Consider the following 16,512-nt stretch of genomic DNA (forward strand, 5'->3'; position numbering starts at 1 on the left):
AAATAAAATAAAGAATATGAAATAAACCCTGATATTGATGTTTTGTCTGCAATCCAAACACGCATTTCGACTGGAAGTCCTTTAAGTAGTTATTTTGTTTTTAACCCCATCTAGTGGAGAAAAGTGGAATTACAACACTGCAACTTCTAATATCGAAATATTTTTCTCCAGCATTGCTGTAAATAAAAGTGATGGTCATCGAAATATAAAAGCACCATCAGTATTTTTAAATTATTGTAATGAATGGTTTATTGCTATTATTCAGTGTTTTAAGTTTACAGAAGTATGTATCTTCTAACCACACTGCTATTTCTGGAGAAATTGTAGTGGCATTGTTGCTAATGTCAGAGGAAAGGACATTGGCTGCCAAGATTCTGAGATGTCATCAATTAAAGGAATCTAAAGTCTAATAAGTCTAAGAAGATTATCGTTACTATGTATCTGTTGCTATGCATCTGTTACTAAGAGCAGTAGTCCCCAACCTTTTTTGTGCCACAGACTGGTTTATGTCTGACAATATTTTCACAGACTGGCCTATAAGGTGCCGCGGATAAATACAACAAAATAAAACCAGTACCAGTACCAAAAAAGAAGATCTGTGGCCCGGGGGTTGGGGACCGCTGACTAAGAGGAATTGGGGGGTGGGTGCCTATGCCTCCACTCTGAACATTACAGTCCTTGAACTGAATGACAGGTGTTTTTTCTGTTTTTCTGTTTCTTTTCTTCTTCTTCTGCTCCTCCTGCATTTGTCCTTTAGCTATTAGTTGGGTAAGGAAGATGTCCTCGAAACCAATACGCTGCTGTAGGTGCTGCTGGATTTTGGACCTCATTCATGATTTGCTTTCACTTCTTGTGATTGGGGGCTATGATGTGGGCTTCCTCGATGGAAGGTATTACTTTTTTTTAAAAGTCTTCCTTCATGTGGACTCTTCACGTTTTCTTTGGCGGAAAGCATTACACCTTCCACTGGGCTAGTCTTGATCCAATTTCCATAAATTTGTCATACGTTGCCAAACCATCAAAGTCATCGTCGCTGTGTTTGTTTTACAACTGGCGACTGGTCATTAGATCAGGGGCTACCTTCTCATTTCTTAGGTGGTCTAGAAAGGGACACCCTAAGAATTTGCTTGAAGGGAACGCTTTCGGAACACCTCCAATTTGCTAATGTCGGTTTTGAGAAAGGTCCATGTCTCAGATTAATGCAGATGGATAGATGAGGTGAATCTTGGGGGCCACACATTACTGTTCTTCTAAACATACAGATGCAAATTGACCCAGAAGGGTTCATACCCTTTTCACACATTCATACGTCGATGTATATTGTAATAACATTGTTATTGTGAATTTTTTTATTGTGAGCCACAACAACCTTGTGACAGCCATGCTTTATATTTAAATGTGTAGTTGAAATTGTGACAAAACGCACATTTTTACAATTCATAGTCTTCAAAGTCAGTGTGTCTGAGATCAACATCAGACATGAAAACACCTGAAGTATTTCAAAACTGTACAGTATTTGAGTGTAAATGTAACCTCCAGTCATTTCTTCCTCTCGGGTCTTGTGGGATTTAAATAGGGAGGTGTTTGACCTTTCACCTCCAGCTGGAGATGGAAGCTGACAGCTGACACACAGCATATCAGAGGCGAACACACACTCTCGGCGAGCTTCTGTCTGTGAGCGGCTGGCTGACCAACAACATCCTGCAGCATGGACAACACCGACAACCTGTTTCACCCCAGGTACGAACACCTGAGTGACTTTTAATCCTCCGCAAATCCTCACTTTGCTCTGTAGGCAGTTGCAAACATGGATCTGTGAGTGGAAATGTAAAGGCTGAATCTGTATAATCTATTTGTAAAGCTGCTGAGGAACTGTCATATACTAAACATGAAACTGTTCTGTATATGGCATGTTTAACATTTTTTTTGGAACTGGGAGTATAAAAAGTTTGGGCTGTTAGGGTCTTTTTAAAACCTCATCATTGTCTTGCTGTTTAATATTTAAAATTCTTCCATGGTATTCAGCTCTTTTCCCTTTAAAAGATGCAGAAATTTGTTTTCCTTTCACGTCTTTTCTTCTCCATTATTTTGTTGGATTAAATAGGAGCGTTGTCATGTGTGAGTGTGTGGTGTGCCATTCGGTGATATTTTTAGCAGCAGGCCTCGCTGCAGCTGTTGTGTCTCTCTGCATGTCAGCTGTTCAGTAGCTGCTGTATGTGTTTGGTGGTCATGAAATTGAATCTGTCGAGTCTATTTGTGTTTATGGACATTAATTGTAGTTTTCCAGTTTCAAAAAGACACTCAACGTGGTGCAAGGTGCTGTTTTCAGAGGTCCTTTCACACGTCAGTTATTTTTACGCCTATGCTGATATTGGTCAGGCCCCCCTTTTCTCACCAAAACAGATCTGAGCCATCAGAGTGTGGACACAGGATGTCTGTGGGTGTTTTTGTGTAGGTGGATCCTTAATGAAGTTTTCTTTGGTCCATTTATGGAATTATATTAATGTCAAAATGTCATATGACATTATGTCATAGCAAAAACATAATTCGAGCAAATAATTTCATTTCATGGGCGCAATTAAATTCCTCACAAGGTAGAACTCAGCAGCCATGTCAACACCGAAGCCATCGCACATGTGAAAGTGTTTGCTTTGCACATGCTGCTACAGTTTTACGCTCTTGCAGGTATCTCTGCACTTGGAGAGGAATCCTGCAGAGCCCAAAGTAAAGTGATTTTTCATTTTGATGGACACTTCAGGTTACTGATTTAAACTGAGTTACACTATGACAGCGCTGTTTTAAACAGTTTGTTTAGAATTTGAAAACTAAAGTTTGCTGAATTAATCATTAAAGGTCTGCTGAGCAGCAGTGGAAATACTGACAACTGTCACTGGATTATTTAACACTGAAGGAATATTTAAACCACAGGATTCTGAGGTGAGTTCTGAAGCCTCTGCAGTGCTGTCCCATTAATCTGTTTTACAGTATTACATAGCTCATATGATTTAAAAAATGAAAAAACAAAACATAACAAAAAGAAAACCCATAACGAGGACCTGCAAAGGAAGTGTGCAACAGAATCTGGCAATCATATGTTAGACCAAAATACAAATATTTAAACCTGGCAACAAAAAGTTGCTCTGTCTGCAGCAAAAACATGTAACTGCACAAACATGACTGGAAGGGACTTGTTCAAAATGGGCCCTTGAATTCTGCACTTTTTAAGATGTTTCTCAGTGTTAAAATGAAGCTTGGTGATAAACCAGTACATCCACAGCTGCACAATAGAAATACAAACAGCTGTGGGTAAACTATCATACTGCACTTTCAAAATGTCAATAAATCCTCAAAAATGATGTGTAGCACATATTCCCTCTTTCATGTTGATTTTTTTATTTATTCATAAATAAAACAATTATATAAAATTCATTATGAAACCAAATCCTATGTAAAAGAATTAAATTAATATAAAATATAAACCAACTAGTCTTTTTATGGATCTGATATCCTAGTCTATTTGGATTTGTGAGTAAATAAATATAAAAATGTGTCAAACAGAAAATAAAAGTGGGTTGTTGAATATAATTGGTGAAATAAAATGATTTGCTCAGATTATGTTTTTGCTTGCGTATTTATTATGACATTAATATAATTCCATATTTTTGATATAACTAAGAAGTTAAATTCAGATAGGTATTAACCTAGTAACCTTTGTGATGGTGAGAGAAAATGGCAGCAAACTCTGTGTTTGTTTAAGAGGAACCAGGCGACACGTGGAGACAGGAACCTGATAACAAAAGGCAAGCCATTTATTAAGGCAAAAGACGAAGGTACTTAATAAGAGAAACCAAAACAAATAGCTAATCTAAACTAGGAAAAACTAAACTAAGAGCAAAGCAAAGGGACTGTGGAAAAAAACTAGGGACCGGGGACACAGGGGTAGACAAACAGACAACCTGACAATGAACAAAGGAAGACCAAGGACTTAAATGCACAGAAGGGCAAACACAGCTGATACAAATAAACATGACACCAAAGGGAAAGCAAAACGAAACACACTGAACGTGGACCATGAGACATTTAAAAACTGTAGGGTTTGGCTTCGTTTTCAAGTTGCAGCTTGGCTATAACTGTGACCAAATAAGCACAAGAGCAGAACTTCCCCTGATTTTAATGTAGACATTGTTACAGCACTCATTTCTTCCCTGCAGTCACAAGCACAAATGCCACCTCTCTTTCATCAGTTATCATATAATTAACCAGATTACCTCACTGGTTTACAAAGACTTTTGCTGCCGGCATGTTTCTTTTTACTTGCTTCTTTATCACTTACAATAACAGTAGCTGTTAAAGGGGATATTTGCTTTAATACTACAGAGATAAATGTGTCGGTGACATTGGAGTGTGTTTGTGTATGTAAATGCTGACCGCGCCACAGTGGAGAGCTCTGTCAGGCGTTTTTACATCGATCTTTATGCAAAAAGTCTGGCTTCTCTGAGCTATTTTTTTCTCCACAGATAATATCTGTGTAAACTTACCTGACAGCTTTTTCTGTGCTTTAATGTCTTAAATCAAAATCAAATCAATTTATTTATATAGCACTTTTCACAGGATAAAAACCACAAAGTGCTTCACAGTAATATAAAAACGGAAATACATAAAATATATCAATAATCAAACATACAGCACAAATCTAATTAAAAGCCAATCTAAATAAATGAGTCTTAGGCTGCTTTTTAAAAGAATAAATACAATCAAGGCAACATAATGATGGAGTCAGGACCAAGATTTTAAAATGAATTAGTTAAGCTGCTGACACACTCACACTGACCTCTCGCCTGTCACTCAGACTCTTTGCACCTTTCTGGCCTTTTGCTTCAGCTGAAGCTCTTTTTTGTGATATGAGTTCCCCATAAATAACATTAATGATATAGATTCGTGAACAACATGAAAATGATCTTGCAGATGTGTAGAAAATGCAGGAAGGCTTATTTTGAAATGTCTCTTGCTCTTCACTTAACAATTGCCAGATTCCTTTTAACCTCTTTTGCCTTAAACTCTAAAAGCCAAAAAACATGTTTCAGATTTTCAGCCCACTGCATATGCAAACCCTTCAAAGTTATAAAATGAAAACTAAACATGCAAATTCAAAATTTTTTACAAATCAATGTTAGAGTGAGCGGTGTACTTAAGCATCCTCTTGTGTGAGAAACCAACCCGCAGCTTCTCAAAATTGCCCAAATGTGCCGAATATTAAAGTGCACAATGTCCCAGAGCAAGGACCAAGATATCTTTATCTTTATCATTTAGACTTTTATGGCATTGAGTTGCCAAAGAAAGCAAATTAAGCGTGAAATATTCAAATCATATGAGCCTTTTTAAATTCATAGAGGATGTTTAGGTCCCATATAAACACAATTCATTTACATTTGAAAGAACAGTAAAAATAAGTTTCTCCTGAGCTCAAATTACACAAACGAGCAAGATTTCTGGATATATTTGAATAAAACTATTCATAATGCAGAGGTGGGCAGTGAGTTTGATGTCTGGCATCAAACAGGAAGTGTTGTGTGGTGATTCATTTCAGTTTTGATCCAAAAAGCCCACAAAAAACAACCTGTCTTTGATTAACTCTGACATCTCACAATGTGTGTTTATGTGCTCGCCTTAGGCAAAGACAAACCCTTCACTTCCCCTCCTGTAAGATATCATCTATATAAACATTTCATCAGCACATTGGTGACATCATCTCCTGTTTGTCAATCATTAAGTAGTTAAGCTACATGGAGGTTTACCACTCTGTACTTTGGACCCTTTTGGGTTCTCTGCACCTCACAAGAGACACTACAAGGACAGAATCTTTGGACTACCCTCCAGGAGCTTTTGTGACATCCCTAAATCTATGAATATACTGTAACAGCTTTGCTGCTATCCACTCTTCTGAGGATCTTTCCTGTTCATCTTTGTTGCATTAATGAAGGCCCACTTAAGAAAACCACATCTTTTAAACGCTCGTATAATGTGTATGTGTGTCCTTCTGTTTCAGAGGGAGCGTGCTCTGTCTGATAGTGTAAGTTCCCGATAACCCAACTTTTGTTTTGCAGTTGGTTGTGAGAATCAGTGGTCAGGTACTGGCCTCTGTGTGGATTTCACCGTTGAAGTTTCCATCCTCTGCGATGAGCCCAGGAATGGGAATCTGTTTTGCTTCAAAATGCTAGCATCTCATTTCTTTTTCAAACAACAGGAAGCACTATACTTAAATGTCCCATTGAAGACTGTGGGACATTTATGTACTGCCAACACTGACTTTCTTATAGAATTTTCTTTCCAGAGACATTTAGTAAACAGAATTTCAGTCAAATCCTGCAGTTGTTTAAACTGGTAATCAGTTTAATGCCAACTCCAATCGATTCCAGTAGGTAGACAGTATATACATACAAACACAGCAGATTGACAAGGTCCTTGAAGCATTCAATCTTGTTAGATACGAGGCATAAGGCATGAATGGGATTTGAACCCATGATCTTTGGTTTACGAGACCAACGCCTTACCACTTGGCCATCATGCCATGTGTTTCTTTACAGTTCTTACCATTCATCTCCATTCCAGTCAGTTCCAAGATGAAAAATATTCACAACCTCTTGGACAGCTAACGTATTGAGATTTCTCTTTACTGGAACAAAGGAGTAAATGCCCCAAACACAACAACATGGCATTAGTGAAGTCACTACGAGGTGTGGCTCGGGATTTTTCTTCCCTGTAATGTTGCCTATAATGAGTTTATTATTGTCTGCTAATCTGGTCCTAAGTAGATATAGACTTGATTTAATCCTACAATCAGAAAATTGTAGGATTAGGAGATGAAGTAAATTAGAATATATATATATATATTTAAAAGAAAATACTAACAGGAAAACACACGCTGAAGGGCTGAAGGGCTGAAGGGCCAAAGTCAGCAGATGGAGCTGATTTTGGCCCTTCAGCATGAGTGTTGCGTTACCAGTCCTGTTTATCATTAAGGTGAAAACCTAGAAATTTGTATGTGTCAACCACCTCAATGTCCAAGCCATAGATGTTCACCAGTGTGATGGGTGGTGGGTTTCTCTGGAAGTCAACCACCATGTCTTTCATCTTACTGGTGTTGATGTGCAGGTTGTTCACATCTGATGACCCATACACGTTAAATCATTTCCCTCAGACAGACATCCAAATGATGGCTGTTTCATTAGAGAACTTCTGGAGGCGACAGTTAGTATTTTGTGTCTCAAGTCCAGTGGAACTGAGAGAGGACCATTCCCTGATGCGGCCCTGTGGTTCATAGCATCACCTCAGACACATAACTCACGCACTGCAATCTGTTGGTGTGGTAATCGATAGTCTATGTAGTCAGATGACGATGGACTCCAGCTTTCCAGCTTCTTACTCAGCGGTGCAGGTTGAATTGTATTGAAGGAACTCAAGAAATTGAAAAACATGACTCTCACAGTCCTTCCACTGCTTTCGAGTTAAAACCACAGGCCTGAAGTGGTTAGCCTCCCTGGGAGCCCAGTCTTTGGCACTGGAAACAACAACAATGGTAACTAAATAACAACTGGTGCATCTGGAATGTTTACAAGGACCATCAATTGATGTTCTGAACCACTTATCTAGTTAATGGTTGCAGAAGAATCTATCCCAATTGCGCATGTCTCTTTTATATAACCTGCATGACATTTCATTGTACCTGAGAAAATGAAATCCGACTACTCCTCCAGATCAGCATCAGTAATTATTTTTGTGTGTCTGTTTTGTTTGTCAGTCTGGAGGCTGCTGTCATGAAGTTGGATCCAGAGGATGGGGAGCAGATCATAGACTACTTTAAAACCCACGCTCTGCTGACCAGAGAGAAAGCTCGTAAGACAGAAGAGCAGAGTTTGTTTATTATTCAGTTATCCATCAGCCAAATGATAGAGTTAATCACCAACTCTGAAGCTATTGTAATTTTGTAAATGAAGGACTAATAATCAATTGAAGACTTAGGTATCAAGAGGTAATGAACTCACTGTGGGTGTGATAAAACCTTCTTATTCGTGTGTTTCAGTCCTGCAGGCATCTGTCAGAGAGCAAAAAAAGCTGCTGGTGGAAAATGCCAAACTCAAGAAGGACATTGAACAGCTGAAAACTCAGCTGCAGGATAAACAGAGGAGACGTGCCGGTACATACACTTTTCATACTGCCGTGCACCATAATAGATTGACATTGAAATCGTGACAGGTCAAAAATTGCAGTTTTGTCTGTGACATGTGGTGACTTTCACAGAAAAGCAAGGAAAGTGTCTCATTAAATCTACAATTAGTTAAAGTAAAATAGAGTTATTGTTTTCAAGTAGACATGTTATATCACTTGACATCAGCTGTAGCCAATGTCAAATCCAGAGCAAGCTCAACTATACAGTAAAGGCATCAATGGGGCTTGAAACCACAATCTTTGGTTTAAAAGACAAAAGATTTGTGGTCTTACTACTTGGCAGCCATGCTATGTTTACACTACTTCATTTTCATGGCCACCACTTTCTTTGGAAATGGAACCTTCCTTCCCACCTAAACTTTCCAGTTTAGGGCGGGCGTGTGTATACTATCCTAAATCCTTGGTGTGGGTTAAATAGGGCTAAGAAACAGATTTCACTCTTTGTAAGTCTAAATTAGTCGAATGTTTTTTGTATTACAAGTTTCATTGACTACTATATTTGGGTAAGAAACTGGGGTAGTGTATCATCACGGACACATCGGTCAGTAAACATTCAGTATTGTTATAAACTCTCACTAAAGGCATGAATGCGGATTGAACCCATGATCTTTGGTTTACGAGACCAACGCCTTAATACTTGGCCACCATGCCTGCTTTGGGAATGAGGAGGAGAAAATGCATCATCTATCCAGCCACTACCCCTTCTCGGGTGCCTTGTCAGTTAAGTTTAGTACAGTTGGATTTTAATGCTTAAACTCTGTCACTAGGAGCACATGCAGAGGATTAAATCACTACCTGGACCAATACTTGTCTTCGAGTATGGTTAGATTACTTTCTGAGCCATGTTTTCTGTTATTAACTGTCAATAACACATTCATTGGTGCCTTTCCTTCCTCAAGAATTCTAACTATAAGATTACTTTCTGCAACACAGAGACAGTAGTCTCTGAACATCACCAAGTGACTTTAAACATTGGTGATGCCTAACAGAGGTTTTTATTTGCAGCAAAGCTTAAAAACTATGAAACAATCAAGACAGCAACTTTGGTAACTTAAGTAATGCCTTGTGATGTGGCATATAGCATGTAACACCTCAAGGAAGCACTAAGGGCATGGATGGGGATTGAACCCATTCTACTTGGTATAAGACACCAACGCCTTACTACTTGGCTACCACACCTGGATGAAGCACAATGTTGTTTACTCCAACTTTGACCCCATTACCTGGTTGCTGCAGCAGAAATTAATATACATTAGAACAGCAAACAAACATCGTGCCTTTGAAATCACTTTTCTATGTTTTTGGATATTCTACTATTTTGCCTGAGTGGTGGAACTTCAAGTTCTTCTCCTGCTTATTCCATCTGGTTGTAGCTTTACTGCGTTTTCCATTCAGAGACAATCTTCTGCTCACCTTGGTTGCAAAGATTTTGGAAATTCTGATGTCAAAGACAAAAACTGTTTACTTTGCCGATACCAGAATGCTCCATTCAAGAAGACTAGAAAGTCACATTAGGTTGTAGAGGACATCATAGGATATATCATTACTACCAGTGAAACTTCAGCATCCATGTGACATTAACATTACAAGACGCTGAACATGGAAGACATCCTTTGTAAGAAGGCATGGATGGGGATTGAACCCATGATTTTTGGTTTACGAGACCAACGCCTTACCACTTGGCCACCATGCCACTGTTGTTGCACTCTTTTGTCATACTTAAGGGTGTTGTCAGACATGGTCCATGTTTATTGTAGACAGTTGACAGGAATTTGTCTTAGTGTGGCCACATATACAACAGATCACATCCAAAAACATAGAATAAAGCACGTCATCATGCAGAATACAAGAATACAACTAAGATATTAAGAAAATAGAAATACTGCAATATATCAGGGTACAGAATCTGTACCTGATTATTACCCAACTGAGCATTTCACTTGTTGAAGACTAAACTTTGGAAAGAAAGGTCAGAAAGGTCCTTAAACAAACAGCAACTGAAAGCTGCTGCAGTAAAGGTCTGGTAGAGCATTAAAAAGTTGGAAAAGCAACTTCTTGCAATGTCAATAATTTCAAGACTTGCCAGCAAAGGGTTTTCAAACAATAATTAGAAATGAACATTGTATTTTCACTTATTTAATTTCTCCATTTACTTCTGAGCCCCTGAAATGACGGGATTGTGTTGAAAATACTTTACTGCCTCATATTTTCATGCAGTCCTTTCGTTCAACCCTTTGAATTCAAGGTGAAAGTCTCCACTTCAGCTGCATCTGAGTGGTTTCATTTAAAATTGAATGTAGTAATATATAGAACCAAAATTAGCAAAGAAAGTTGTCTTTGCATTTATTTGCTGATGAGGCACTGCCATGTCTTTCTTTCAGCTAAAAGTTTGCTCCCTACGGCTCCGCCTCCACAGACCCCTAACCTTACCTCTACTACAGCTGCCAATCAACCGTCTTCACCTGCTGGTGCAACAGGTGCTTTTCAGGTCAATCCTCTTCCTTCTTCCTCCTCCTCACATGAGCGGAGAGACAAACACAGCAGGAGGAGGAGAGGAGAGAGGAAAGGTGAGAGTAGAGTGAAAGACAAAGTCAAATAAAACGAGATAGCAAAAAATATAAATAAAATTACTGACTCTCTTTGTCTACTCAGCTCGTTCAACCTCGGACCTTCTTTCCCTGGGGATGGAGTCACAGGTTGACGTGTCACGACTTGACCTGAGGGTGGGACGAATCCTCAGCGCCCGCGTCCACCCGCTGGCCGAAGCCATGATTGTGCAGGAGGTGGACATGGGAGAAAACAGCTCCCGGACGGTGGTTAGTAAGGTGGGACAGGAAGCAAAACCTGAGGAGGTAATGTGACTTTATACTGAAAACTATCATCAACTTTGTTATTGCTTTAAATAGGCTATATACAGTATACTAAATGAAAATACAATATTAATAAAAAATATTATTGTTATTATTTTACATTTACATTTTTTGTCAGAGTACTGAAATTTTTTTCCAGTAAGTATATTGATGACATTTTAATTTTTTAAATTAATATAGTTTTTTTTTAAAAAATATTATTACTTAATAAAAATTATAAATGTATAATTTGCCCTTAACATATACTGCTTAGCATTTCGAGTATTTTTTACTTTTCTACTAAATAACTTCTATTTAATGCTTACAAAACAAAATAGTTTCTTTCTCTCTGTAGCTTCAGGGCTCCTTAGCTGTGTTGCTATGCAACGTCAAGGCCTGTAAGCTGAAGGGCGTGGTCTCCCAGGCCCGCCTCCTCTGCTGCTGCATCTCGGATGACTGTGTTGAACTGTTAGTCCCGCCCACAGGCTCCACCCCAGGAGACAGGGTCACTTTTCTCAACTACCCTGGTAACAATGTAGCATTAAAATATATGAACACAGTGACTGAGTTAAGCAGAGTTTTAAAAGCAGTTTATAGAAGCGATTGTAACTCAGATTAAACAGACGCAGGGCAATCGTGGCTCAAGAGTTGGCATTTCGTCTTGTAATCGGAAGGTTGCCGGTTCGAGCCCCAGCTTGGACAGTCTCGGTCTTTGTGTCCTTGGGCAAGACACTTCACCCACTGCCTACTGGTGATGCCCAGAGGGGCCGATGGCGCGATATGGCAGCTTCGCTTCTGTCAGTCTGCCCCAGGGCAGCTGTGGCTACAACTATAGCTTGCCTCCACCAGTGTGCGAATGAATAATGGAAGTGTACAGTGCTTTGAGCTTCTCGAAAAGCGCTATATAAATGCAATCCATTATTATTTATTTCTCTGCCGACAGTTTTTAAAGCTTAAACTGACTAAAGATTCTGATACCATCTTCTCAAGCATGAGTATAAAGAAGAAAATGCTGCTGAAATTGATCAATTTGTTTTTAAATTAGACTTAGTTTTTTCCATAATGTCTTTTGCGGGTAAATCAGCAGGTACTTTCGGTAAATAGTGCAGGGGTCTCAAACTCCAGTCCTCAAGGGCCATTGTCCTGCAACTTTTCCATGTGCCCCTGCTGCAACACACTTGCATGCTGAGGTGGCAGTTCAGCCATTTGATTCTAGTTACAGCAGCTCATGAGTGAATAAACATGGTGCAATAAAAGTACTTTTAGCTTTCTTACAACAAGCCTCATTTGCACATACATTCATGTAAATAAATTTTTTCTCCCTAACCCAACATTCAAACGCTGGTGGACATATGAGGGTTCAGTATAATGCTAAGAATACTTTGATATCTAGAACAGGAGGCAGGGATCTAACCACCGACCTTCTGATTAGCAAGTGACTTGCATCATATCATTTTAAAAAGTTATTGTCTAAAAATGTTAAAAATAAAGTAAACATCAATGTCCACAACTTTCTATACTTTTCTGACCCAAAGAAGCAAAGCAATAACAAGTATAACTGAAAAAATCACTGGAAGCTGCCACTCAGCAAAGAATTCAATCATTCGAAAGTGGGCTTAAAGAGAAAGGAGTTAAAGTAGGTTGTGTCAGACAGAGGATCCATCCATCCATTCGCTTCCACTTATCCTTCTCAGGGTCACGGGGAGCACTGGAGCCTATCCCAGCTGTCATAGGGCGAGAGGCGGGGTACACCCTGGACAGGTCGCCAGTCTGTCGCAGGGTTAACACACAGGGACAGACAACCATTCGCACTCACATTCACTCGCACATTCACACATTCAGAAAGAGGATGCATAACCATAATAGAGATTTATAGTAATGTATCTGGAGAGCTAGAAATAATTGATTGACATGATCTTTTTTCACTTTATTCCTTATATGAATTAAAAGAAATCAAATCATTTGACTCTTCGTGAATGACTGAAGACATAAAAGATGTACTTTAATTCATCTTGATGCAAATTTCTAAAATATGTTATAAACCAAAGAATATAGACACAGATTAAATTTTTTGGGCTCTGGTGTAACAACGACACAGATTTGCATCTTACTACTAAACATTAACAAAGTAATGATCATTTTCCGGACGGGAAGAAATCCAATCATGTCGTTGTCAGTTAAAACCTTGATAGTTAGTTGCAAGAAGCCATAGTTTGTTGTGCCTGTGAATAAAATACATTTGTTAAATTAAAAAGTAGGAGATAAAGTCCTTGTTTTGTATCTGCACCACAAAAACATTTGGGTTTTTTTCACTTTCCTTCACTGTCTTTCTCTTCCCGTGTTCAGGTGAGCCGGACAAGGAGCTGCAGTCCAAGGAGAAAGTTTGGGAGCTTCTCCAGCCGGACCTGCAGGTCGATGGCAGGGGCGTGGCCAATTACAAAGGATGTAGCTTTGAGGTGAAAGGCAAGGGGCTGTGCAGGGCCCCCTCCCTCACCAACTGCATCATCAGATAGAAGTTTGTGTAACTGTGAAAATCCTGTGCAGCACTGCGGTACATGCTTACTGTGACTAAGCACCTGTTTCTTCAGGTGTTTTGTAAATGAAGAGTTTAACAAACTTGTCACTGTGTGGTGTCAGTGGTCTCTGTTCAAACACAAAGCAGTTAAAGCAATACCGAACACTTTAAGTGAATAATAAAGCAGCCATAAGAAAGAAATACATAATTTCTTTCCACAAATAACTTTATGTGATAAGAAGCTGACTTCAGATTTAAAGATTAACCAAATAAAGGCCCCACATGGTGTCAGACAGAGGTCCTGATGGTCAGAGCCCTGTGATGGTTCTTGGCTGAGAGGCAAAGAATTTGGTCTCTGAGTGGTCGCCCTCTGACTGACGACCAATCACTGGTGTTATCTAGGAACCAGACCCCGCCCCTTATTTCCCCAGCCAGATTTCTGAGCCAGCCAGTAAAGGGCTGGGCAAGGTAGGCTGAAGGCTGAAGCCCCGTCTCTCTCAGGTGGTCAGAATGCGTGAGGATAAGTATGGAATGCTGATGCCATTCTGGACCAAGGAGCTTCTGAAGGCCAAAATACAAACACAGAAAACAAACACAATTAGCAGATGCAGACAATGCTGTTAAAAATAACACAAGATGACCATGAGCTCAGGGGCCTGATATCCGAGTCACAGAGCGCAGTACCTCTGCATGCTGCTGCAGGTGTTTGCCTTCGTGCGGCAGGTCGGCTCTCACAACGATGCCGAGCACATGCACGCCTTCAGGGCAGAGTTGGTGGATGCTCAGTGGGTCAGGCACTCCAGGAGGCGTGTCAACAATTCTCAGCATCATGTCAGTCTCCACCCCCTGTCTTCTGAAAAAGCGTGGAAAAGTGCGCCAGAGGAGGCGACACTCAGTGGTCACACCTGAGATGCTTCTTCCTGTTTGGAATTCGTCTCCACCTGTCAGATGCAAAAATCTGTAGTATTTTTTTTCATCCTTAGCAAATCACGTTTAGTGATTTTACATGATTAAGTTAATTTATCATTGTGTATGTGCTATAAGGAGAAAGGTGATTCTAAATAGAGCTTGTCCATAATTTTACATTTCTTATGTTCATCATATTTCTTAAATGAACAAGAACCAACTTTCAGGGCTTAAAAAATTAAACCTGCAGTTTCTCTAATGTCCATTTGAGGCTGATTTCAAAAGAGTGTCAGTTTCCAAAGGCTCCCATGTTAAAATGTTAACTTTACAGCAGAAACAAATATGTTTACAGCCTGATACAAAGAACAATTTTGGTTTCTATTTTTCCTTTTTATACTATGTTTCCAGTTAAAGGCACTGGCGCTAGGGACATGGCCTCTTTGCCTGCAAGGTTGACTCTGAAACAGGTGGCTAACTGAAGTGTCTGAACTGTGAAATACTGTAGCTTTCTTGTGTGGCAAAGCCCATTCAAGGAGTTTGTGCTTCAGTTCTGGTATACCAGTCTGCACCAGCATTGCACCTGTACAGGACACTGGATCTAAACAAACAAGCATGGGTGTGGCCAAACTTCAAAATAAGGAGTCCAGACTCAGTGGCAATTTGGGAAATGTTTCTATGGATACACCATCAAAAGAGACATAAAGCAAAATGTATTTAAAAGAAAGTTCTGTAGAAGGACTGACCAAGAAGAGCATTCCCCACAGAGCTCCTCCCACTCTGAGGGCCGCCTAGCAAAACCACGTTCAAGACCAGCACGTCCCTTTTGCCATCACCATGATGATTAACCCACCTGCTGAGGAAATCAAAGAGGCTGTTTCCAGGTTGACCGTGTTCAGCTTTGAGAGCCATCTGAAAAAACAAAGTCTTCTGAATACACGTCTCACAGTGTTTAATATAAAAGTCACACACTGTTTAACACTGATTATTCTTTATTTCTAAAGACTTTTCTCATTCAATGTCATATTGTGAGATTTGATATAAATACTTTACAACCTCATACAAATATCAGGTATTAAATCAACAGATTTTAAGCTTTTTTGTTTAATTTCATAGTGTTAGATGCAACACACAAAGGTTAAAGGCAGGGCGAGAGCAAATAAAATACATTTCAAAAAGAGATTTTATGTAAAACTTTTATTCCTATTTAATCTTATTATAATAGGCTGGATGGTTTCTTGATAAAAAAAATAACAACACATACATTAAGTTTATAGGTACATAAATATTTCTGGCTTTCTTCGAGCTTTGCACCTGTCAGTACTAAGCTAAGGTCAGGACTGAGTAGTATCCCAGACCGATCCAGTTTGCATCCAACAGAAGTCGAAGGACAAACGAGTGGAGCTATAAAATTCATTAGTCAAAGTTTTATTGAGACATTATTTTATTCTAATTGTAAAAAAAAAACTCATTACACTAACTAACCTTTAAGAAAGAGGTCTCATAGGGTCATGAACAGTAATATTTTCTTTAACTTAAAGGCTTTGAAACTGTAGTTAAACAAAAGTGAGTCTTACCTGCTTTACTTTACCAGGAGAGGCAAACGGTTCAAGGACTGCATATGCTTGATATGGGAGGTTGAATGTGTATTTACGGGAGTGGTTACTGGTTAAACTATAACTTGCCGGTCCTATCTGTGCCTCGCTGCAGTTTTATTGGGTTATAAAAGCAACAAACATCCGTGCAATTCCTGACACTGATGTTCCCTGTGTTACCTGTTGTGATTAAATCTTCTGTCAGCTTGCATCAACTAAAACCAACAGGCAAACAGAATTCATGACTTGTAAATAATGAAGCAGGTTTTAAGGGAAAACTGTCCCACAGAGCAATCATCTACTCTCAGTTTTTCCTGAAAAAGTCAAATGAAAAGACATTTTATGACAGACTGCAGCTCATTGATAATACATCGCTCATTCATCACTGATTTACAATTTGTTCACGGTAATTGGAATTGCAGTG

General features: G+C 39.2%; 2 protein-coding genes and 2 non-coding genes across 4 annotated transcripts; 1 reads left to right on the forward strand and 3 right to left on the reverse strand.

Annotated features, from left to right (window-relative positions):
• The first annotated feature begins 875 nt into the window (after positions 1-875).
• Positions 876-13,698, forward strand: aimp1b (aminoacyl tRNA synthetase complex interacting multifunctional protein 1b). Its single transcript, XM_004574854.5, has 8 exons — positions 876-890; positions 1,577-1,740; positions 7,799-7,893; positions 8,081-8,194; positions 10,608-10,793; positions 10,879-11,078; positions 11,431-11,602; positions 13,422-13,698. The coding sequence occupies exons 2-8, from the start codon at positions 1,709-1,711 to the stop codon at positions 13,586-13,588; spliced, it is 966 nt and encodes a 321-aa protein (XP_004574911.1). The 5' UTR covers positions 876-890; positions 1,577-1,708; the 3' UTR covers positions 13,589-13,698.
• trnat-cgu (transfer RNA threonine (anticodon CGU)) lies at positions 6,497-6,568 on the reverse strand. Its single transcript has one exon. It is a non-coding gene; the product is annotated as a tRNA-Thr (tRNA).
• On the reverse strand, positions 9,848-9,919 carry trnat-cgu (transfer RNA threonine (anticodon CGU)). Its single transcript has one exon. It is a non-coding gene; the product is annotated as a tRNA-Thr (tRNA).
• Positions 13,699-13,870: 172 nt separating the features above from the next.
• LOC143414918 (GTPase IMAP family member GIMD1-like) lies at positions 13,871-16,134 on the reverse strand. Its single transcript, XM_076879926.1, has 4 exons — positions 16,071-16,134; positions 15,240-15,405; positions 14,275-14,531; positions 13,871-14,151 (listed from the first exon to the last, which is right to left on the reverse strand). The coding sequence occupies exons 2-4, from the start codon at positions 15,403-15,405 to the stop codon at positions 13,879-13,881; spliced, it is 696 nt and encodes a 231-aa protein (XP_076736041.1). The 5' UTR covers positions 16,071-16,134; the 3' UTR covers positions 13,871-13,878.
• Between the last annotated feature and the right edge of the window lie 378 nt (positions 16,135-16,512).

Source organism: Maylandia zebra, linkage group LG3 (genome assembly GCF_041146795.1).
Source record: "Maylandia zebra isolate NMK-2024a linkage group LG3, Mzebra_GT3a, whole genome shotgun sequence".
In the NCBI taxonomy this organism is placed as follows: Eukaryota; Metazoa; Chordata; class Actinopteri; order Cichliformes; family Cichlidae; genus Maylandia; species Maylandia zebra.

Excerpts from the sequence above, each read along its gene's own strand:
- LOC143414918 (XM_076879926.1), bottom strand. The coding sequence starts at position 15,405 with ATGGCTCTCAAAGCTGAACACGGTCAACCTGGAAACAGCCTCTTTGAT. Across the intron at positions 14,532-15,239 it reads TGTGGGGAATGCTCTTCTTG|GTGGAGACGAATTCCAAACA; the intron begins GTCAGTCCTTCT and ends TGCATCTGACAG. Across the intron at positions 14,152-14,274 it reads ACCTGCAGCAGCATGCAGAG|AAGCTCCTTGGTCCAGAATG; the intron begins GTACTGCGCTCT and ends TTTGGCCTTCAG.
- aimp1b (XM_004574854.5), top strand. The coding sequence starts at position 1,709 with ATGGACAACACCGACAACCTGTTTCACCCCAG. Across the intron at positions 8,195-10,607 it reads TAAACAGAGGAGACGTGCCG|CTAAAAGTTTGCTCCCTACG; the intron begins GTACATACACTT and ends TCTTTCTTTCAG. Across the intron at positions 11,079-11,430 it reads AGGAAGCAAAACCTGAGGAG|CTTCAGGGCTCCTTAGCTGT; the intron begins GTAATGTGACTT and ends TTCTCTCTGTAG.